Source organism: Pholis gunnellus, assembly GCF_910591455.1.
Source record: "Pholis gunnellus genome assembly, chromosome: 18".
Lineage (NCBI taxonomy): Eukaryota > Metazoa > Chordata > Actinopteri > Perciformes > Pholidae > Pholis > Pholis gunnellus.
In genome coordinates this window covers 5,883,821-5,908,532 of record NC_136545.1, presented here as the reverse complement: position 1 = coordinate 5,908,532, position 24,712 = coordinate 5,883,821, and the positions used below count along the sequence as shown (strand labels likewise).

Below are 24,712 nucleotides of genomic sequence, written 5' to 3'. Positions count from 1 at the left end.
CGCTCGACCTCGTGGCTTTGTTTGCTTGTTTCTGGAACGTTGACATTTCAGAGACTTCTATAGAATCCATTAATCATTGAAGTCATTTACCAAACATCCTCTGGCTCCAGCTTCTCCAGTGCTGCTTTTTGATGGCTGATATCTTTGTAAATAGAACATTTTGGAAACAATTTGAAATCCTCACTTGGGGTTTGGGAACCTGTGTGGCCATTGTTCATTATTTTGATACTGTTTTCATTGATAAACCATGAACGTCATCATTAGTTCGACCCCTGGTCAGTTTCCTTCTCAAATGTAGTGAGTACAAGTGGAAGCACAAAAGCAGAGTACTTGAGTACTCCCGGTGAGGATGCAGCGTTAAACGTCCACGGGATGCGGCCCCTCCACTCAATTACAGCCGAGGAGAGCAGACGGGGAGCATGTTGAGAGTGAGCTTAATTAATGTAGCAGTAAAAAGTGTCCCTCCCTCTCCATGTCCATTCTGCTGTTCAGTATTAGTTCCACCTCAGTGCTCTCAAAGCCGGGAACAAATAGTGACTCTAATGATGGACATACAACCTCCACACCCCCCCCTCCCCCCCTCCCAACCCCTCGGCTGGTCTCGGGTCACCGCCCTCCCTCCCTCCGCTCCCCGGGGACGGCAGAGCGGGGGAGTCAACCAGTTAGACAAGCATGTTCACCCCGCCGGTTCAGAGAGAGCAGAAGACAACCTTGCATACTGACTTCATTAGCACTGACAAGTTTGGCGCGGGGGGGGGGGGGGGGTGAGGCTCAGTTTAGAAGACTTCAGAAACAGAAGCCTCACGGGGGGGGTGGAGGAGATGGAGGAGGTGGAGGAAGTCAGCAGCTGCAGAAGTGCAATGATGCAACTCTGGATTGCCGCTGGTGTTTGCTGTGGTGTGTTTCTGGGCCCTAACTTTACAGACAGCCAGGACTACCTGCTTCCTGTCTGGATGCTACACCGACACATTACTGTAAAGGAAAGGCAAAGATTTCTGTCAGGGCTGGCCAATAAAGCACATGTATCCAATTACTAACATGATGAATCAGATATATATTTTTACTAAAACCCATTATTACATTTATATTTATCAAATAAATTGTTACAATTGATCGGGATATAGATCATAGGTATATATAGGTTATGCTATAGCCCTGCACCTCTACCGTTTATTACTGGTACCATATGCAAACACTTTTGTTGTTGGTACAAATTGCATAATAGTCAATATGAAGCCTTTTCTTTCACACTCCAACAGACCTAGACGTTCAGGAAAAAGATGAGGGTTTCCAGGAAGGAAACTATTGATTTGGTGTCATGTTCTGTCTATTTGTTCTCCTCCAAACGTCAGGATAATGTTGCCAGTGAGGCGAGATGAACCAAGTTTTCTTATTATGGATTTGAATAACATCTTCTAACAATGTACACCACGGAAACGGTGCAATCGGTTTTGCTTAGTTTTTACATTTTTGAATCGAGAAAATGTCTGTTTTGGACTAATCCTGCATATTAAACGCCTCACAAATCAGGGTATTTCAACACAACGATGCATAAATACTACCATTCAGCGCTGCCATGAAGCAGCGCTGCTCAGTGGTTTACCCACAGAGTCCTGAAACAACTAGAGACATTGACAGAGAGCTAGTAGACCTGAACGGCGTCGCTGACATGGCGTTTATCTTTCCTCAGAAATGTGACAAAACGTATGAAGAATCAACAGGAGAGAAGCAGCAGGTGTACGAACACGGTGTCGCGATCCCGCCAGGTGATGCAGTCACATGTCGGGGGGGCGGGGTGGGGGGGGCACCTTTTACATTGCAAACCGGAATATTCCGAAGCGACAATGAATTGATGGTCTTGAGAGAATACCGAGGGGACATATCATGTTCAAAATCAAATCTAAACAAAACAAAAGGAATATCACATGAAATTAAGGTGTGAAAAGGTGCCATGAATGTTTTATGCCACCCCGCCATCGACATAAAGAATATAAATATTGTATGCAAAGAGAAGAATCCCCCGTTTGAAGTGTTGAGAGCAAAGACAGTGGGAGAGGAGAGGGTGGGGAAGCAGGTAATTACGAGTGGAGCTGCTCTTTGACGGATTATTATATTAAAGCGGGAGGAGGATCAACCAAACACAGCTAACCTCTGTAACAGCGCTGGTCTCCACCTATCAGTGACAGGAACATTACAACCTGAGGAGCCACTTCCACTTGACAAACTACAACGCCGAGCACCCAATCCCCAGGCTTAGAAAAAAAAAAAAGGAAACCTGGAGGCCGTGAAGGCACCAAACACATCACACCTCCTCAGTACGAGGCTTTCAGGGACTGTAATGTGTAATGTGACGCCGGGAATTTAACTTAACGACTTGGTGCCGCTGCTCTGGCAGGGTAGGGATACGGGTCGCTAGCCGACAGAGCACCGCTATTCTGACAAGAAGTTGAACGCCATCAACCTCTACTGAGTTTCAGGGTCACCTGGGGTTAACCCACTGCATAGAGGAGGATTTCAACCACCAACCCTCATCACTCTGCTCCAAGGAGCAGGTCGAAATTAAGGTAAAAATAAGGAACGGGATTGGCCACAATTGCCACGCCTATTTGGTCCAGTTTCTTTTCTTATTTTGGCAAAGGTTATGGCAACGTTTTTTAGTTTAGGTTGGGAAAGCTTTTTCAAGCGGAATGCAAGGAAAACAATGGTTTTGTGATTTGACATGATACAAATGTAACTCCACTAACAAGCTGTTTAGTAGCATAGAAGCTGAGCATGCTTCACACATCGCCTTCCTGCTGAAGAAGACCATGAGATGTGATTGAAAGCTCTGTAAAAAGCTAGTAAGTGGACCTGGATCAAGATAGATTCCAAAGTTAAGAATGAACATTCGTGATCAATTGCTTTTGCACTAAAAGCGGAATTGACGGTGGAATCAGGATCATCCAACGGTTAGCTAGTCAACAACGGGATAACAGTGAGTAGTTTCAGTAAATGATCACAACGCTTAAACAAGTAGCAAATTGACTTAATGGGATATTTTACTGGTATTGTTTTTTACCCTTTCCCCTGCGTGTTCATTCATGGACGCTTTTCGCCGCTGTGCTCCTAAAACTAATCATTCCACTAGTGCTGCACAGAACAATGTGATAAATGATTCACTTTCTAGTAAAGCGGGAGACATCCCTTTCTTCCCCAAAAGCAGCGAACCTTCACCGAGTCCGGGGCCAATAAATGACACCACTGGGTAAAGAAATGTGGGCTTTAAACAAAGAAAATGAAATGAAATAAAGAAAAGAAAAGTTCCCCTTTCATGAAGTCCTGTGTGTTTGGAGGCGAGCTGCCTCCTCTCTCCTCGCCCCGGGGCAGGCTATCATCTCCAGTGTCACCAGAGGGGGGGGGGGGTGGCAGACCCCGGCCCACCTCTGCCGGGCCCCGCTGATGTAAGGGATGAGAGGCGGCGGTGGATCGAGGAGGCTCTGCTGCTGGCCCCCGGTCTCTCAGGTCTCAGGTCTTTGATCGCCAGCCGCCGACCTCCCAAGTCTCCAGAACAAGGGGGCCGGGGGGGCCGAGAACATGCTGCTGAGCCTGTAGCCCCTCCCTTCAGCCCTTGTTCCCTCCAAATATGAAAAAAAGGGTTAATTGTATTTAACAATATGCTCTCTAACTCCCCCCTCCCTCCCCATCACCGCCAACCTCCCCTCCTTGATTAGAATTAGAATCACATCTGGCGCCATGTTCTGTCCCTCATTACTGCTGAATCTCATTACGACGCGCTCCCGCGGGAGGGACCGGCGCCGGGTTTTTAAGCACACTTTCCGCTTTCTTCCTGCCTCTTGCTCATCTCATCCACCTCGCCGCTCCATCTCTTCTGCGTTTACATTAGCGGAAGTCCTCATCTGAGGGAATGACTGAGCGCCGCCACCACCCACCTCCCTCCTCCACCCGCAGCTTGGAAATTGTTTTACAGTGCCAATTAAAGTAGGTATGTTGAGCTTTTTCCAGAGTATGTATTATTCAGAGTGTGTTATTTGTTGCGCTCAAAAAGAGAAGGGAGAAAGAAAAAGAACGCCTCACTAAAATAGGACTAGCAGAGTAAGTTCCACTTACTTGCAATAAAAACTACACCAAAAGGTTTGGAAATATAGTCAACATAAGGAAAATGAGGGAGCTTATTTATGGTGCCCTGAAGTCCTACTGAATAATAGAAACCTCCACATATGAGTACATTTTAAATTTTGTTTCTTTGCACCCTCGTGCAAACACTGCGTCTGGCTGGGAATTTGTTTGAGAAGGGAGAAAATAAAGAAATCTGTAAAGTTTGAGTCCAAAATGTTTTACCTCAGTAAAATATTGAATTTAAAGCCATGGCAGGGGGAAACACTTTCTCTTGAGAGGAAATACCAGCTAGAACGCATAATCAAAGCCTTTTATTTGAACTTTTAAAAAAAGATACCAATATAAAGAAATAGAACATGAACAAAATACATGAATTAAAAAAAAAAACAGTGACGTCTGACAAAAGTGGACCCTGCGTCAGAGCGGGAAGCTCTGGAGGTCGCAGGGAAGCCCTGAGGTTCCTCCCACCGGTCGGCTCTAGATCATCGGAGAGTCGCAGAGCGTGCAGGGCGCCTGCAGGATCTTCTTTATCCACTCCGGATCTGTGGGGAGGCAAAACAAGTTCTGAATGACCTGACGAAACACGTACGCCATTAACTCTTACTGTTAGACGAAGCCAGCAGTGGCCGTTGTTCGAAAACGGGTTTTAATACAGTAAGAGCCGAAGATGATTACCACAGGTGGTGTAAAAGAAAAAAGAAAAAATCTAAAAGAAGGCAGGAATCGTTAGAGACAGGAGGTGGGACGGTGTTTATACTGACAGATGCCACAACTGCACCGACCTGTCAAGTCTGCAGCTCAGATAGGCTGCAATGACCAGCGCAGCCTCAGGTGCTCCGAGACCCACAAACACCTGGGATGCATGTAGCAGCCAGACGGAGCCAATCCTCCCTGGTTTTCTCTCCCCCACTCTAACCTCCGCAGGAACCACATTAAAAAGGGCACTACAGCTGGTTTTTCTTTGGCGCGGCAAAAAAAAATAACATGATAATCGGTTCATGATCAATCAGTACGCGTTTCAGTATCCAGTCAGTATAATTACTTTGTAGTACTGTAGTTTATTGGCATCAAGATGGATCTGATTGCACGCAGTGTTGCACTCGGATGATGATGCATTCATTATGAGTCAAGGGGCCGATGTGCTCCAGACAAATATATTTAAATTTTTAATAATTCAGGCTCTTCTCCAAGTTCAATAAAACATCTGTATCAATCAGTGTTAAATGGCCTCACACGGGCGACCGGATGTTTACATGAAGACTCTGGATGAAATAAATCAATATTTCTGGGATGTATCGCTACGTGTAGTGTATTGATCAGTGTGGAAAACAGGTTCAAAAGATGACCTGTGAGCTGACGCTACGCTATGATTGAAGGGTCAATTACAAAACCCAAGTGACACATGAGGATCTTTCCTTTGTGCATCTGCCCAAACGGCGTAACTAAGTGAGCGCTGCGTACTTGTTTCAAGTGGATTTCACATGTTCGCTGTTGTCAAATGCAATGAAACTTCTCATGAATTTGGGACAAGACTACATTTGTAAAACATTGTAGTCCATTTTAGCTTTTGTCCTGCATCGTTCAGTACAGGTTGCACAAGATGAAAAAAAATCCCAAAATAAAACGGAGCTTCCTGACCAATGATTTTACTCTCCACTTGATCATAAATCAGCCACAAAGAAAAGACACAACAATCCAATTCAAACACTTTCCCCAAAAACAAAAACACAGCTGATTTCTACAATCACTCGTGTTCGTTCAGGATGAAGTTTTCGACCGACTCCAAATCTGAAATGTCAAGCGACGACTGTGAGCGGCGGAGCGGGATGAAGGCCGACGTTGAAGGTGACAGGAGGCGACGGCTGATCGAGAGTGCGACTGTGAAACGGAGGCGGAGGGAGATGGAAAGTGGCGCTTACCCTCGGGCTCTGGCAGTCTGGCGATGGTATCCAGCAGGAGGCAACGTCTGAACGTCAGCGTCTGGCAGGCCTGGTATGACAACACACACCTGGAGGAGAGCGAGAGGACGGCATTAGAGAGCTGGCTGGCAGAGGCAGGGACAGACACACACACACACACACACACACACACACACAAAAGTAGAGCAGGAACTGCACTGAGGTACAACTGACGGGCACAGATCCCCCTCTCAGTGCCCACCAGAGGCGCCACGTTCCAGCTAGCGAGAAGCCAGGAGACGTGTTTGACGGATGATATTTATGAGACGATGAGAGTGGCGCGTGGGTAAATATCAAAAGGTGGGAGGGCTTGATTACTGCTCTGTGAAGATAAATAAACCGCCAAAGAAGGCATTTGGCATTAAGATTAAATTCATGTCCCGCCAGGCACGTCGAGGCTAAAGCTAATAAAAAGCATCTTTAGTGGATTGGATTTGAACTTGAGGAAGAGAGCCCTCTGCATCTACCTGAGCCACATGTGACCGTTTTTACAGACGGCTTGTTTGTGGTCCGAGAAGGGCAGCACGGCCTGACACAGGCTGCAGCGCTCCGAGAACGTCTGCTTGTTCATCTTGTTCTTGATGTGGCCAATCAGGACCTGAGAGGGATAATTCACACACACACACACACACACACAGCTAGTGTCAATGAAGGTAATGGTAGCAGAGAAGACAGGAGCTTAGTGCTTTTCTCATAGGCGTAATACTTGTATTTGGAGCTGATCAGCAGCAGTACAGAAAAGCAATAGCTTCCTGAAGAAGAAAAAAAGGTTCAGTGTTTTTATATACGTAAGAACCCTTTCAAATATTTCTGTAGGTTGTTACTGTGTCATTCTGTTAAAAATAAACAGAAAAACAATTAAAACCATTAAAGTAAACCGATGTAACTTTTGCTGAACAGCAGTCAGTGTGTGAATAATGGGATATTAGTAAATGCTGAAGCACACAGTTTAAGGCAAAAGTATTTATATAGTATAGTATATATGGTTTTTCACCCACAGGTCCAATTTAAGATCTCAGAGTTGTTTTCAATAATCCCACCTTTCTGCTCAGTCAATCAAAACAAGCCGCCCTTCTCCCCATAACTAACAGCCCATTGGGTTACAAAAGGCGGCGACCTATGGGTCTGAAAAGTGAAGCCAATGAGTAATTGCCTTAAACTTGCATTCTTTCTAGTGACCAGCAGGGGGCGACGCCTCTGGTTGTAGAAGTCTATGAGAAAATGACTCCACTTCTCTCTTGATTTATTACCTCAGTAAACATTGTAAACATGAGTTTATGGTCTCAATCACTAGTTTCAAGTCTTCAATACAGCATGATGTTCATTTAGTAAATTATGATCCCATTCAGAGTAAATTAGACCATAAGGTAGGGTACGCTTTAGGGCGGGGCTACCTTGTGATTGACAGGTCAATACCACGGCGTTGTCCGTCTGGGAGTTGTTCGTATTTTCGTCTTAGAACTTTAACCCTTTCAGTAAGTTTTCACTTCATGGAAAATAATTGTTACATGTTTGGGTCGCCTATAAATTATTCAGTGTTCATTTGTACTTAGCTATAACTTTCCTGTCACTTCTGGTTTCAAAAAGCCAAAATGGTGACGGACAAAAAGCAAAAAGACGATGGCCAAAATGCACAAGGCTTCAAAACAGCAGTCCACAAACCAACGGGTCACAGTGACGACGTCCACTTCTTACAAACAAACAGTCAAAGGGTTACACATTCGACCCTCACTAACCGACTTCAACAGGAAGTGCAGCACATTAAGGAACTAATGAGACACTTTCATTGGACCTTTTGGGGAAATGTTAATGCTACAGCAGCTATAGAACCACATACGGTTGTAAAATTCCAGCAGTCCACATACTTTTGGCCATTTACACTCTGCTGCTGCAATATGTTGAATTGTGTAGGATTTGGGATCATCAAAGTATCCTAAAGTAACTTTGATCTGGAAAAATAATTTTTAAAAAAAGATCATTTGGTGGTAAGAAGGTGCGGTGAATAACTATCAGGCGCGTGTTACCTCTGACGCTCTGTCGTTAGGGTCTCTGGAGAGGTACTCCACCAGGCCACAGGTAGGAATGCTGGTGTTCTGAGCAATCCAGGTGTTGAGGTACACCACCCCCAGCACCTTCTTCATGTTCTCCCTCATCATGTGGGTCTCCACAGCATTGATCCAAGCCTGCACCTCCTCCATCTGCTCCTTCAGATTCTCCTCCTTCTCCCGTTTCACTCCACCGGGCTCTCCTTCCTTCTGCGCAGCGTCATCTTTGTCCTTCCCGTCTTTCCCGTCCTTCCCGTCCTTCCCGTCCTTCCCGTCCTCCTCCTCCTCGTCCCTTACAAACACCTTGTTCTCCTCGTGCGTCGGTTTCCAGCGGTGATCCGTGGGGGGCGTCTGCAGGGACTGGTAAAGTATCCGCACCAGGAAGAGCTTGAAGCGCCACAAGTAGGGCGAGTCGACCTCCTGGATCTTTCGGTCGAGCTCGTCCAGCAGCGACGCGGGGATGCACTTGCTTTTCAAAATCTGCCACCTCACGAGATCGAGCAGGTCGACCGATTTGTACAAGTTCTGCGTGGGGGACTTGAGCAGCAGCGCCGCGGCCGCCTCCGATGTTTTCAGGGTCACAAAGTGAACCTGGTAGGTCCTGTTGACCGGATGATAGCCGTCCACCATACCTTGCGTGCTGGCAAGCGCGATGTACGCCCCGTTGCGGCTCACCGCGATCCCGTGTATCCTCCTCTCAGAGAGGTTTTCGGGCCGCAGCAAGTCCTCTTGTTTGAAAATCAACGTGTTCTCTGTGAACGTTGGCGTCAGCTTTTTTATCCACCCGTCCACGGAACACGTGTACACCGCGACGCCATGCTGACTGATCGCCAGCGAGACCACCGGGAGCGAGTGCAGCCCGGCCACGTGAGAGTTGTGCACATTTAGCCCGGCCGGCGAAATCATGAGCAGGCACCAGAAGACGTAGCAGCCGCGCGAGGCCACGATGAGGCTGCAGCTGGATTTCTGGATCGGGTGGATCATCGGGACACATTTGAGGTTTTCCACGGCGATCTCGTCGCACTCCTTCCAGAGGATGACCGGGTGGCGGAGGGTGAAGTAGCCCTTCACCCCCGACAGGCTGACCGGCACGATCTTGACGGGCCCCACCTCGCTGCCGACGATCAGGCCGCTCATCCGCCGGTCTGCGCTTTCGTACTCCCACCACGCCAGGTCACTGGGTCTCGTCACGCCCGACTCGACGATGTCATAAAACGCGACCTCGGCATCGTTCAAGAAGGGCAACACAAACTTCCACAGAACGAGGTCACCGTTTTCCATTAAGACGGCGAGGAGGACCATCTCCATGTCTGTGCACGTGTTGTTCGGCTGGACCTGTTTGGTCGTGTAAACGCTCGACCACTCCATCCGCAGAGGAGTCTGCATGCGGAAGCGCCGCTGCAGCTCGTCGAAGTCCTGCAGGTTTGCCTGCGGAGGCTTGTTGTCCTTTTTGGAGTAGCCGCGCTCCTTCAGCCTGTCGCTGTACTTTTTGGTGAGGTCGACGAGCGTGTTCCACTCCAGACGCTTGTGGCTGTTGTGGATGGTGAGTCTGTGGTCGAGTGTCAGGCAAGCGAGCAGACAGCGCCCGCTCGAGTCACAACCTAACGGAGACCAACTGGCATATTTTATTCCCTTGTGCGCTCCTATCGACGGGTTCATCACTTTGTCGGCCAGAAAGACTTGTCTTACTGTGGGGTCCTGGTGCGCCGAGAACTTCTCCACTGCTTGAGCTAGCTCCGCCGCGGGTCCCACCTTCAAAAAGGTAAAAATCACAAATGAAAGCACAATGGAAGGTTAAAGGTCGGGTACATACATATGAATCAACATTTGCAGCTGGATTGTTGAAGACTTAAACTAAAATGGTCCACACACTTTAGTACCCTTAAGTGCATTCAATGGAACATCCACATGTAACTTGTTCAGTATCATCAGACCGAGCGGGGCCTCTTTGGGCTCCATCATCTGCCGCTCCCTGCTCAGTGCCCCCCCCCCCCCTATTTACAAGCACTTAATCATATCTATAAATGACAGCAGGAAAGCAACTCTGCCTGTCTGCCACTGTGCCGAGCGGATTATAAAATTCAGCTCCATCCAGCGTTTTATCTGCCAAGTGGATTTTTGGAGTGGAGACGAACCTATAAACAATCATGTTTACACGCCAGAGCAGCTGCGCCGAGACACATTCACCACAGCAAGACTGTTTTTTCTGTTTCCATCAACATTTGTGTTCCGTCGCTTTAATCGTCTTTTCAGTTCAGTTTAGTAAATAACGAAAATACAAAAAAAAAAGAGAAAATTCTGCCACCGCCAAACTAATAGCACACAAGAGAATAGCAGCTTGGCTGCGTTTCTGAGGCGTGTTTACACAGGTTGCTTTAACAAGGAGACAAATAGTGGCAACACTGCTCCAATAGACTCACAGATGCCATTTTGTAATCACCTAGTCTTTAGACACGCGTGTGTTACTTATTAGCAGTGGTATTACCTTACATTTATGGGCACTTTTGTTGCAAAATACAAGCATGTTGTTCAAAAACTTTGTTAAAAACGACTTCACATGAGAAACACTGCACCGTACGCTACTAGGTTCATGTCGGTCCATTGTCCCTCTCTGGCTGAAACAGTTGGCCGCCCATAAATAACACATCTGCATGCAGTCAAACGTGACGGACATAACAGCGGACAACCGAAACAGAAATGCACGTTTTACTTCCGTAGACAAGACAGCACCCTTTATTCCAGTTTGTACGTTTCTCACCACTGAACAATTGGTGCAAATACTATGAAAAATGAAATCTTCAGATAGATCTCTTTAGCCTGAGGAAGTGCCAACCGGTCCCGGGACTGAGCTTCACATGTCCATAATGGATGAAGATTAAAGTCCCCCCAGAATATGCATATTATTGTTTTAAAAAAAGAGTTTAAGTTGATGTCAGACAAAAAACAGACTGATTTCACTAACAGCTTTTCATTTGTCATTATGTGACTATGGTTTCCAAACTGGTGGAGGCATTCATTGTGTCATCTGACTAAGTGTAACACAATGAATAGTTACTGCAGATACCTGAGGATTACTTTTTTAAATCATTGACTTACTTCCTGACAGACAGCTGCGCGTTGTCTAAGGATTGCTATAGAGGCTGAGGACAGTTCATTTAGATGAGTGGAGGATACAGTCAAGTGTGGCATTTAAAGAATTGGTGGCGCTCCCCTTTAACCGAGTCACTCCCTGCCAGAGAGTAAAGGAGCGCCATGCTAACAAGCTCAGCAGTCTGCTGCGGTTGTTGTTGTTGTTGTTGTTTCTGACACTACATTGTATAACTATCAGAGACTTAATGAACGCGGTAGTCGACCACGTGACGACACAGAGCTTCAATAGCACAACCAGCTCCAGGTTGAGCCCTCAGTCTCAATGTTTACTTGCTAAAGTTCTCCCGACAGTCGCACTTGCTAAGCTAACGCCACAGAGCTACCTGGCTCCATCCCGTTTCCTGTACTAAGGAGGAACCAGGTGGACGTTGGTGGATATTTACCCGCAGTTTCATCGCCTCGGTCGGGACGGGGATCGAGGTCCGGTGCAGCGTCAGCTCCTGCTTGCTGCTGAGGACGTCGCACACCAGCTCCATCAGCGACACGGAGCTGGTGGTGCACACAGCCAGGCGGTGGTCCTGCGACCAGGCGAGCGGCTGCAGCCCGCTGACCGGGGCCATGAGCGGGACGACGGGGTCCCGCTTAACCGGCACCTCCTCCGGGCAAATGTGCAGATCATCATCGGCCTCTGGCTCGGTCTTAATGACCACATCTATGGACTGTGTTGGTGCCGAAGCTGACGGACTGGCAGCCGCCATGTTTTCCCCCGTTGCGGTGGAAGTGACGTCGGCGAGCGCGGGAGGAGATGAAGGAGGGACTTCCTCCGCGGAGTTAAATAGTTCACTGTGTTCACTGTGTGCGTCGACAGCAATAAAGTTGACTTCTTCATGAAACTGACACATGTTTCAGTCACAGAGATCCACATAACCGCTGCAAAGACAGTAACCAATAACAAAGTTGAAGACTTGACAAATCCTAAAAGATTGTCCTCATCTCTTACTTATCTAATATTGTATTCGTATAATAATAATAATATATTCCAGTGGTTTCCAACCCATCCCAAGATAAATCTGCTTTAAGGATTAAAGGGATATACAGTATATTCACTTAAATATTGGATACGTTCACCTCCTCGGACCTTTAAATCTTCTTCAAATTGAGTAATATGAGAAAATCTTTGGTTAAGCTGCTCACAGCAGGTCTACACTCTCACGCAGTAACCTGTGATGAAGGGACATTACGTCATTTTAGGGATTCACAAGCCAACAGGGCAACCACTGATTTATTCCATATTGTGGTTTTACATACCTTATTAAATTAAAATCATAATGAATTCCCATCACTTGAAAAAAGAAAGAGGTGATCATCAGTGAACATATTACAGTGATCAACTGTAATCTGTACCCCTCGTCTTTTTTCAACTGGTTTAAATGTCTTCCTGTTTAGCTGATGCATGGGTCTATATCCAGATAACAGACATTAATAGGCTCTGCCTTTATATCGAGCAACAAACAAGAAACATGCTGAGAGCAGAAGTTCAGCTCATTTCCATGTGAGAAGCAGAGGAACGTGTGTTGGACGACTTCTGTTTCAAACATAAAGAGAGAGTTGTAGGTATGTGAACATATGAAAGAGGTGTATCATTTCTATCATAGGGGATTGTGTTTTGCCCTTTAACCCTCCGTAGCTATAAAAACGCGGTAAATACCATCCCTGATCTCTGAAATGAACTCGCCACTTCACTTGAGTGCCAATCAAACTATTACCCGACAGAAGTCTTCACAATCAATAACCTTCCTCAGATATGTTAATGAGCGTTGTAATTACCCACACGCAGCATGGATATAAGCAATTTATATATTTTACATTTTGTATACTGTTTTTTAAGTGTCTTTGTCTCTTTTTATATTCCAATTGCATCGCGTTGTTGTGGGCCACAAACCGAAGTTACAACTAAGATATGATAAAAAAAAACATGGATAAATTATTTTATTCAAGTGCTAAGACAATTAAGTTTAACTGAATTAAGCTGAATGAATATATAAACAGTTAAAGGTATCTGTTTGTTGGTAAATCCCACATTTATATACATGTATGTGTGCCATCCAACCTTTAATGTGTGTGCATCCTGCAATATTTGCATTGCAATATTTGTCTCCATAGATTTTTACCACATTCCCTGTTAAATTTTAGTACTGAAACCGTTGAAATAAAAAACAAACAGTTAAAATGAATGTCTAATGCAAACTGAACACGTCTTTAAGTTTGCTTGAGGTAGAATAACGGTTGTGTTTTGAGTCTCAGAAGGAATCAGCACTCGCAGCCTTGGGCAGTGTGTCAGGACTTGCACATCCACGTTTTAATTAGAGCAGATTAGATGAAACTTTAATGTGTTCCACGGGGAAATTTTGCATTCAATGTGACACATTCACTCAGCGAGATTGGGTCCGTGTTGAAACAGCGCTGGCGCTCCACAATGACACATTCACCACTCCGAGAGAGAAGAAGAATGAGCCTAATCCTTGACAGGCGCCACATCAGTCATTTCATCTGTCCGAGCGCAGCCGCTCGTCAGCGAGAGAGATCATTAATTGTCACATTTCATCGTCAATTACGAAGAAATATGAAAACTGTCCCGTCCGCGCTTGATGGCTCAGATACATATCAGCATGCTTAATGCGACGAGTCCCTGGACGCTCCTGGACCGGTCAAAGGTGGAGCTGCTGCAGTGGGACGCAGAGCCAGAGATTCCCAGGCAGACAGTGATTTGTTACAGCCCGCACATGAAAAAAGCTCCACGCTCACTAGCTGCCTGACTTCTCAGCAAGATGACAGCGGGATTTCAACAGGCAGAGTTATTTGTCACAAAACAAATTGTTACAAATCTGTGAGACAAACACAGAATAGCGCGCCCACCGTGTTTTAATCGCTCATTTTTCTGTCTTTTGTTTCGATAATCGAAATGAATAAATGAACCGTGGTACGTTTCATTCTTAATGAAGCGTGTAGCGAATGAATATTTCACACACCTGCTGTGTGTCTTTGGTGGGTTTTGACTGGGGACCCGATCCCAGCCCGGGAACGCATGAATGTTGGATGAAACATTCATCAAACGCTGTCACAAAAACTTTATCCTCTCCCGTCAAACCACACATGAAGAAACGGGAGCAGGCCCCGGCGCAGGCCAAAGTAATCCCAGCCATAATTTGATCCCCGGCCTTTGGTTTACTTATTGTGTGTTTGTGGAATTATTCAGGCTGCGCTGGAGTCGTGTCTGAAGGCATCAAGGTTATGTAGTGAGGGTTTATGGATATGGATGGGGTCAGCTCAGGTCAATCCCCTGCATCTCTGATATCCACCTGCTGTCTTGTTATCGCCTGCAGGTTCCTCCTCAGCCCTCCAACCCTCGGTAGACCACATCCTCCCGCTGTCTGGCTGCTCCGAGTGACACCGGAGCCGCTTACATGTATCTGGCGAGGGAGCCCGCAGGGACGTTTTGATGCACGGTTCATCATACATGTTTTAATCATTCAGTCCCTCAGACACCTCCCAGGAGGGGGGCCGCTGCAGCACATTACCGAGTACACACAATTAGTGATATAATCATGATGATGATAATGAAATGTATTTAGAGCATATCAGCGTGGTTCATTCTGTTCGGGGAGACATTAGCAGGACTGCAGCCCTGGAAAAAGCCTCGGCGCTCGGGCTTCTGGCGCCCCCCCCCCTCCCTCCCTTACTCCCTCCCCCTCTGGAGACCGGCAGAGCCCGGCAGGTTGCCACGTCAGAGATTAGCAGTCATAGCAGTCGACTTGGCGCTCCTTCTGGGCCGTCAACTGCGAGAGCCTCACCTGACAGGTGTTGCTCTCAATCAGTGCTCCTCGCCCCCCCCCCCCCCCCCCCCCCCCCCCACCAAGCTGTCCTTGGAGTGGGATGGGACAAGGAGGCCTCCCCTCCCCCCTCTGTACATCCTGACAGTCTCTTCAGGCGATGCTCTGAGATGAGAAAAGAAAGAGTAAACCCCCCCCCCCATGAGAAACTATTGATATCACATCAGTGACATCAGCGGGAAACACAGTGCTGCTCTTTTTCTGTATGTTTTTTTAGTTCCCCTCAGGGATGTTCAGTCACCTGTTAAAGGTCAAGGTGATAGCATGTCAGGATCAGAGGGAGGGCTTCAATACAGGAATAATGGTGCATGCTGGGAACTGTTTTAACAGATTGTAAGCCAAAAATAAACCCATGATCACAGGTTAGAAATAACACCAGAGGGCCGATTGTGCATTTGTTTCTGAATATACACTGATTTAAGTTCTGTTAAAATATTGCTGAGGAAACCTCTGACATCTACCTCAATGCCTCCAGTAGTGAGGGAGAGTAAGCAGAACTTGGTTCATAGAGGAAAATGGCCACTTCACATTATCTCTGGTTACTCACGAGCTTCTAGTTTGGTATTGAGTCCTTTAAAGGAATATTGAAGATAAAATTATATAAACACAAAACGTGGGCGGCTGCATCGCTTGCAAACGTTTTAAGTTCTTTTGTATAACATTAGTGCCAAAACAGCCCAGACACATTTAGCTGGCCCGTGTCACATGACTGTGGAAATCTATGTGACATCTTTGTGTGAAGCTGCACACTTTTACACACTTAGCATCAAATGTGAGTGAAAGGAAACCTAGTGTGGTGTGGCTACTTTCCACCGGAAAAAATACAAGAAGATGCTCTATTTGGGACAAGAAAGTGCCACACAGCAGCAACAGAGTAACCTTTTTATAATAATTATTTAGTCATAGTATTTTTGTAAAATATAAAATACTAATTTTTACACTTATTAGCACAACCATTTGATTTATTTTGCAATAAATGTGATATTAATGGCCGTATGTGTTATGTGAATTACCTTTAAGGGAAATTATCTTTTCTTTTTTCTTCTTCTAAAAATGACCATTATTTTGAGAAATCATATACCTATTTAAGAAATGATCAGTATCGGTATACATCATTGTCTTTAAAATTGGAACAAGAAGTATCTATATAATATCGAATCTAAAAAGTGTGATATCGCCCATCCCGAATGTTCAACTCTCCTCTAGCTGCTGCTGTGTAAATCAAACGCACTCTTGCAATAAGGCGGACTATTCAAACGTGCCCTGCTCACTCTTTTGGTGCTGATTGATCATCAGCTGGTGGCACCACGTGGCTTCCACTAGGTAAGTAGCTAGCTTAATTGCTTCTTGCGCTAACATGTATGTTGAGTGGGCGTTTGCTTTGTCCGGCCGCTGTTGATATCCTGAGGAAGTCTTGGTATTTCTGCTCTTATTAGCATTTTTTATTTTTTTTTTAATTGAAGACATTTTGTCATATCACAGTGGGTAAACACAGGTGTGTTAGCAGTGCAAATGAATGATGGGCTGAATTACATTTAGCTGCTGTATGGTGCATGCTGGCTCACTGTCTCACTCGTTAATGTTATTGGTAACACCTGTGCTCACAAGTTCAAACGCCTGGCCTATATTCAGCTCGAACCCGTGGGCTGTTTATTTATTAATTATGAATTGTTTGCTGGTGGTAGCTCAGCTGTTTTCTTGTGGATGTTGTTTGCCATTAAGGATTATGACGCTTTCATGCCGGTAATTTGCATAACATTGAAATATGAGTACTTTAGTTTCAGTGTTTGTTATGAGCTAAATTAGCTTTGCTAGTTGCTTCCTGTTAGCTGTTAGCACACTATAACCTTTGGTTTCTAGTTCTCGAGTTATTGTAGGAATATGAATCATTTCATATTGTCTAGTCTAATAATTGGTTACCTTAAATATTGGAAACTTAACACTAACATTTCATAAGTAGAGACTGTCTTGGACTGTACGTTTCTGTGCAATGTTTGGAGGTGATTTGTTGGAGAAAAAAAGGCCACAAAGTGGTTGGTGCTGCTGGGTGACACTACAGTAGACTTCACATAATAACTGCCGTCAAATGCAGTTTTGGAGAGAATATTGTTGTCACTCTTCAAACACTGCAGCAAACACTCGCTGCGTCCTTTGTTGGTGCTGCTCACATACCATTTCACAAGCTGCTACCAACTGTGGACAAGCGCTTTTTTTTTATTGAACTCCATGGAGGAAGCCTACTAAAGTGAGTTTAACATGAGCCCATACTGTACATCTTTGGATCTTTTTTCATATTTATGTCCATGTTAACAGAATTAGTTTACTGACATTATAAATTAAAAACATGTCTTTTGTCATACCGGTCTTTCTGTATAACTGAATTTAAAACTAGCTTTTTTTCTTTTCTCTTTCCCCATATTTAAAAAAGTAATGGAAAATAATGAGCACTGGCCAATCAGTAGATCACCTGTGGTCATTTTGCATGATAATATTTCTCTGCAGGACTCTCATATATATATTTATATATATATATATATATATAAACTTTCTAGTACTGCTGAATCAAGGGACTATTTCTTTAGTTTACAAAATCCTGCCACTGCCTATTAGCTTGAGGGTATTTTTACCTGAGGCCAGGCCCTAATCTGTAGGTTATTAAGTGAAACATGCAAACCGATTGGGTGGAACTCCGGAGGAAAAGCATCCTTTCTGTTCGGTTCCCAGCGATAATGGCTGAATTATTCATCCTGTATGATGATTAATTAAAAAAGGCCCCGGGTCCTGTGGCAGGTACAGGCTGCCGAGGCACATGCTGACATTCCCATGTGATGTGCTGGATGTCCCCTCCTGCACCCGCCCTCCTCCATGCTTTCCTCTGCACGTCTTTAGGGAAAGTGCCCTCACACGCGTTACATGCCCGTGCAACCAACACTTTAACCTACTTCACAAATACACGAGGTGAAAGACGAGGGCCTGGTAATCGTGAGTAAAAGCAGGCTGGGGGTCAAGTTCAAATAGTTTTCAAGGCTCTAGCCTGTGTGGGGTCTTTAATATTCCAGTTGGTTCATATATAGATCAGATGTTGATGATTCTTATATAGGACTCTACAGTGTTGCAGTGTGTTATTGAAAAGAAAATGCAGTGCAACAGGGTTTAGGCTCCCACATCAGATTGGGTATGATTTCAAACTATTCATGAATACATTTAATCACCCAGTTGTTTTTAAAAACCGACATCGGCAATGAACCATTGTCTGTAGTCAGTAGTCCATTGTCAAAGAGCACAAAGCCTGTTCAAAATCTCACGTGTCACAGTGGAATTTAAAAAATAAATCCAATGACATACTGTTGCAGCACAGTTGGAGAATTTGAATATCCGGAGTCTTGTTTTCCTGCTCCAGGACGCTCTTGGAAAAGTCATTTCAAGTAAGTTAAAAAGAGCCTTAAATTGAAAAAGCAACAAAAATCAAACAATCAAATTGTGTTATCTGAGAGCTAAAAGGACGTTCAAAGGTATAGAGCTACAGTACGTGGACTGTGATAAGTGGTTACAGGTCGGTCCGTGTTGCAGGAAACCGCTTCTGTTTGTTGTGAGTCAATACAGAACAAGGGTCTTAAACCACAGCGGTTTAAAGGCGGGGGTGAGATGGTGTGAAGCATCTCAAACAACAAGCCCCCTTTTCGTTGGACCTGTCTTGGTAATAGATTTTCTTGGCCTCTTATCCACATCGATGCATCTCGCTTCCCTGACTCAGGTAGGCCGCGGCTGCTGTGTCCTCTGACCTAGTGTGGGCAGCTGGCAGTGGGCAGGACATGCCCTGTGGCAGTGCCAGGGGAAGGCCAGGAGGGCTGGGGTCCAGGCCTGCTCTTGTCTCTGCTCAGGCCCCGCTAATGGAATGGGGCTGGGCCGCCCATATGGCACTTGTGAGAAGAACTGGAGGCTCTGGAGGTTGGCACGCCGAGTCACCGGGCAGTCTCCCGTTAGAAATGAAACAGGACAGGCGATCACCCCACGACCACCGAACGTTATGGATGTGCTCGCTGATGGGGATGGAGACACACCTGCACCAGAGGCCTCCATCTGCCCCTAAAGGACCATGACATGGCTTTTGGGATGTTTTTATTCCGTTGACTCTACATTTTAAAAACCATTTTGCAAACCATTTACCAAATCTCCCTTTTTAAGGTTTAAATTATTTTCCTACTTTTCAGCATTTGGGTTCTGTTTTGTTACAGTAGGAAAAACAACTTTCAGACACTTGAAACGTACATTGCGGTTGCACGGTAATTATTATTATTTATTTATTTAAATTAATTTTATGATACTATATTCATCCCGGAAGGGGAAATTTGTCTCTGCATTTGACCCGTCCCTGTATTTAGGGAGCAGTGGGCTGCCTATGACAGGTGCCCGGGGAGCAATTAGGGGTTCAGTGGTTGGTGCATGTCGACGTGCCAAAAACCATGTATTCAAAAGGATATTGTGGGAAAACCTAAATCGGGAGACAAACAGTTGGAAAAACAACAGAATTGTGAATATAATAATGTGCTATTGGTCATGTCTTCAGTACAAATGTGACAGATAAATCAGAGTTGACTTCTAGTTTCACACCAACAGCGGCCTCCTGGGGAAAATGCCGTTTTTTTGTTTGATCAACCCGCCCTGTGTGGGTTTTTGCGATCTTTATACTTCCTGGTTCATGATAATGTGGATTACATACAAATTGATTTTTTGGGAAATCTACGAATTACAGCGCTTTTATTTTCATAGGTAAAGCTTTGATCGCTGTGTGAGAACGGCCTGAACAGACAGATCATGTGCAACGCATTCATTTGGTGCAACAACGGAAATGCAGTTCTGTGCTGTTCAGTGCCACATTTATCTGGACACAGCATCTAGTAAGACATTTTTAGTCAGACTTCCTGCTTCATTTGCAGCAACTACTCTGTGAAGGCCTAACATTTGTTTCTGTGGAGCTGGTCAACACTTTGGTTAATGAGCCAACAACTCGAGGAGAGCGTCCTCTAAGTTTGAGGTCAAGGAGGAACCGGTTTGCCAGGACGTACGCGGCGTTAGCCCCGCGTTCAGGAGCTGGCCAGATAGGCTGTGTGTAGGCAATGAGGTGGACGGGAGGGAGAGCGGCGTAGCCCACCAGCCCTCTCTGGCACCGGACCCACCTGGCTCCTCTCTGAGCTGCGTGGGACCAGGAGAAGGAGAGCCACATGGGACGGCAGGAGAGAGGAGAGTGTGTTAGAGCGGTCTGCAGTGCTGCAGTGCTAACAAATGTGTTCACATATGCACTGTGATAATGCTGACTGTACCACACAGGCCGATGCAAACGGAACTAAAATTACCACTTCAGGGTGACACTGGCAATTTGTACTGCAGACCTAAAAAAACAAAAAGAAGGAGAAATAGCGAGGGTAATTACAGTCAGCGGAAAAAAAACAGTTTGACGTTGGCCTGCCCTGGTTTTCCTCCTAATACTCAAAAAGTGAGGCCAGACTTTTAAAACAGGTCACTCTTACTAACCCTCCCTCCCATCTCCATTTCTTCCACCTCTCTCCTCCTCCTCCTTCTCCTTCCACCACCCACCTCTCTGGATCTGGAACAAAAGCCACCTCCGCTGCCGCCACCTCCCCTCCCCGTCTCCTGCCTTTTCTATTTTATTGGTGACAGCTGCCGCGAAACAAACTCGCGGAGCGAGAGAAATGATGTGTCAGTGGAAGGTCCTTTAGCCCGCGCTGCTAATCTGTCACACGCCGTTTGTTGTTTACTGTTTCCTCCTGCTCGCCGACTGGCCGGCGGTGTGCGAGGCGCATTAATGGCGACAGATGCTGACCCGCGGAAGTGTGAATCTTGCCGATTCCTCCCTGCTGTCAACCTGTAAATTACAGCTATCGGGAGTAATTAGACCCGATAAAACCCTTCCAAGCTTCACCCCCCCTCGACACACACGCAGACCCACGCACACACACAGCTCTGGCCTGCCAGTGACCATTTTGTGTGCCATTTTGAGAAAGATGGCCCTGACTGAGCTGTTTTGTTCAAAACTATTTCAAATCATGTAAAATTAATTTAGGGCGTATATTCATGATAGCGGCCTCTGTAAAATACTCAGCACTCTTCTCTGGTTTAAGGATTTCGTCTCCTGTTATTGGGTCAAAGTCTGACATCTCTCCCCAAAACACTCCATGACTTTGAAGACTCTAAGATCGATGCTGGCAGCGGCTCGGGAGTTGCAGAGGTGAGTCCGTCCACAGCATCCGAATCTGCAGACGTTGCCAGTCGTCCTCTACTTATCCTCGCTGAGGTTTAGCGGGGGACAGCGGGGTCCTGGACACGACCAGAGAAGCCGGTATCGAGGCCATCTCTCCGTGCCCTGGCATCCGTGTTCGGCCTGCCACCACCACGGCGGCCACCACTGCCAAGCATGCCCTTAAAAGCAGGGCCTGTGCCCCTTTAAGTAACTCGCGCGATACCAGAGGTCACGCAGCCAGGTCTTGTCATCCTCTCCCTGACTCTCTGCCCTCGTCCTCCTCCTCCTCCTCCCACAGCCCTCGGTGCCCACTTCCTGACCATCGGAGCCAATCACTTTCCACCCCTCGCCTACTCCGCCGCCAATGCAGAGCGGCAATCTGTCACCCGGGCACTAGGAGATGCCACCCTGCCGGCCGCCTTCCGTACACTGCGGTAATGGCTTCTGGCAGCCCTAGAAAGATAAGTAACCGGCGAAAAAGGCAGGGAAGCGGGACGAAGAGGGAGGGAGGGCCGAGGGCCACAGAGCAGAGGACCCTCTCTCACATCCAGTCTGCCCCCGTCCCGCCGCTGCTCGACCCTCCTCTCCCCCTTTCGCCTCACCCCGCTTTGGCCCGGTCGCTTTGCACGATACTTCAGTGAATAAATGAGTCGTTTTAATCCGACTGACAAGCTGGCATTGCCCAGCCCTGCCCTCCATCTGTACTGGCGGCCAGCGCAGCAGCAGGCCCCAGGCAGCCCGATGTGCCAATCCAACACACAGCTTATCCTGGCTGTAGCTTCAGGGACAGAAGGGTTAGAGCTCTATGCGGCAGCTACCCTCTCCACCAAAAGAGCTATTTATATAAGAAAGGGATTAGCCAGTGGAGGCTTTTGATGAACTGGAAACAAATTATAAATGTGCTCCTGTCTTGCCCTAGTGCACATTTGAAGTCCTTGTCTTTTTAAACAAAAACTGCACTTTATTTGCTGCTTTTCCGCGTGATCAAATAATTTAGTGCAAGTGTTAAAATTGATTTTACACCCATGTTGTTCTCAATGAACAGATTTTCTTTTCAGTTCAGGGTTGATACATTTTTATGTGTTCTTTCCACAATTGCGCTCTGCAACAGATGAACACGTTCTACTCTGCAACAAAGGCAAAACTCAAACGAGCCTCATTTCCATCTGTCCCCATAACTGAGGGGTTCATTTTTTGCCCTGTCATCCTCTGCACAGCGAGAGGCCAAACGCACCATCACTCACGCTGACCGCCGTCCCGACCGAAAAACCCAGAGGGAGAGAGAAGAATCTTGGCCACAGGAGGTGCTAAACCCTCTGCTCCATTTCCTCTCTCCACAAGCTCCCCTCCACTCCCCCACGCGTCCATGTGTCACCTCCAAGTCGTTTGGGAAGGGCCCTGGTAACATTTGAGTGCCCAATTAAGCGCAGGGGCTCAGTCCGGGCCCCCCTCTGGGTTCCGTTCAGGCACGTCACTGATGAGCGGGCTGCCCTCATCCCTATGAATCGCTCGCACACACACACACTTCTCGCATTCTTTTTCATGCTTACTTCCCCCGTCTGTTCTGCCTCTTTTTCACACAAACACGCTCTCCTCTCTGGTTAAAGATCCCCCACAGATCTGATTGCAGCTTATCTTTGGAACAGGAGGTTACGACTGTTTGATCCATGGCTGCCAAGCCCGTTGCCAGTTATGCGCCGGGGCCTGGATGCTGCTTATTAACCGGAGGGGTCGTCCCACTGCGCCGCTGAGGATGCGAGGGCCCCGGTGTTTTGCCGCTTTTGGTGAAAGATTAAGCACTGTTTTCTTAAATTAGCCTGGAAAACATGAAGCAGAAACATAAAAGGAAATCTTCTTTATCCGCAAGGTCAACTATGCGCTCATTATCACCCAGATTGAATAATTACTGAACTTAAGAAGTGTAGAGAAAAAAATCAAACCACTCTGGTTTAGCGCAGTGAGGCCTTTTGAAGTGTTTAAAGGAGTGCTTATTCCCTTAACTGGAGTGAAAGAGCATCGCTGGATAATTTAGGTTACAGACTCGACGGTGACAGCTGGGCAGCATTGAAAGCCAACCAAATCGGCATAAATCACTGACTCTTTTTTTCTTCTTTCAATAAGTAGGTTAATATCTCAGAATGGTGTTTTTAATGTATTATTCAGCGCCAAGGCAGAGACAGTGTTAAGGGACGGCAAGTGTTTCTGAATGCAGATGGGAGGTGGAGGGCTGGGCAGGGTTTGGCATCTCCCCGCGGTCGCCTCCGAGCACGCCGGCCCTGTTACGGGAGCGCGGGAGCGACTCTCGGCCCTCTCGAGCCCTCTCTCCATATTAAACAAGTGCTTTGTAAGTGTGCCGTCATTACTATTCATCACAAATAAATACTTAAGCACTGAGAGCTTAGCACCCCGCTGCTTTACAGTTATCCATTATTTCTGTCACCTGGTCGTCCTTTTTCTGTCCCCTCCCCTCGCTGCCCCCCCCCCCCCCCCCCCCCCCCCCCGTTTGTGACCGGATGTTCCGGTGCCCTTCAACTCGGTAGTGTGCTGGGAGGGAGCTGGTGGCTGGTGCCCACGTGCCAAGCCGCCCTGCTTTGTGTCCCATATTCGGTGCCCTCACCTGAGGCCTTGCCCCAGCAGGACAGCAGGGCCAGAGGCTGTATTGTGCTCTCCGCGCTTCCCAAGACGATGCCCTTCCACTGTTTTCAACACTCTGCCCCTCCACACTTTTTTCTCTCTCTCTTTTTGCACAAACACACCCACACAAACAAACATCCCCCCCAAGTTCAAACACGCACCAAGTCCACTCCTGCCCCAGACACGGGGGCAAAAGTCCACTGCACCTTGTCCTCTACGGCGCGTTTTTGGAAGGTGATCCGATCCTCTTTTTTTTTTTTTTTTTCTCTGCCACTGCGCTTGGCGGGCTGGCTGGCTCCGGTGCAGCGCGACGTGCGCTGGCGTGGACTGAGGCTGGGCCAGTGTGCTCAGAAGCTGATGAATTGCAGGCGAGATGCGGGGCGGCAGCCGGCGAGGAGCGCCGGCGAGCGGCCGTCACGCGCTATCACCGTCTGCCCGTGTGATGGGGGAAATCGGAGAGACAGCGCTGACAACTTAATTTAACACCAGATCTGGAGGAAGCCAGAGTGCCACAGCGCTCTGGATAATTGATAACTCTGCCACTCCACCACGCCTCGCGCCCACAACGCCTCAGCTCATCATCTACCCGAACCAGTGGTGGACACATTACTGCACAGATTTCTAAAGCTTGTCAGGTTGTTTTGCACCATAGAAATGCTTTCTCACACCAGAAGCAAGGGGAGGGAAGTGAAAAGCATGGATGAACTTAATGGTGTGTTA

General features: G+C 46.8%; 1 protein-coding gene across 1 annotated transcript; it reads right to left on the bottom strand.

Moving 5' to 3' along the window:
- Positions 1 to 4,420: 4,420 nt before the first annotated feature.
- On the bottom strand, positions 4,421 to 11,972 carry gtf3c4 (general transcription factor IIIC, polypeptide 4). Its single transcript, XM_079178512.1, has 5 exons — positions 11,653 to 11,972; positions 8,099 to 9,871; positions 6,542 to 6,672; positions 6,036 to 6,124; positions 4,421 to 4,658 (listed from the first exon to the last, which is right to left on the bottom strand). The coding sequence occupies exons 1-5, from the start codon at positions 11,965 to 11,967 to the stop codon at positions 4,594 to 4,596; spliced, it is 2,373 nt and encodes a 790-aa protein (XP_079034638.1). The 5' UTR covers positions 11,968 to 11,972; the 3' UTR covers positions 4,421 to 4,593.
- Positions 11,973 to 24,712: the final 12,740 nt, after the last annotated feature.

Excerpts from the sequence above, each read along its gene's own strand:
- gtf3c4 (XM_079178512.1), bottom strand. The coding sequence starts at position 11,967 with ATGGCGGCTGCCAGTCCGTCAGCTTCGGCACCAACACAGTCCATAGAT. Across the intron at positions 9,872-11,652 it reads CCGAGGCGATGAAACTGCGG|GTGGGACCCGCGGCGGAGCT; the intron begins GTAAATATCCAC and ends ACCTTTTTGAAG. Across the intron at positions 4,659-6,035 it reads CAGACTGCCAGAGCCCGAGG|ATCCGGAGTGGATAAAGAAG; the intron begins GTAAGCGCCACT and ends GCCTCCCCACAG.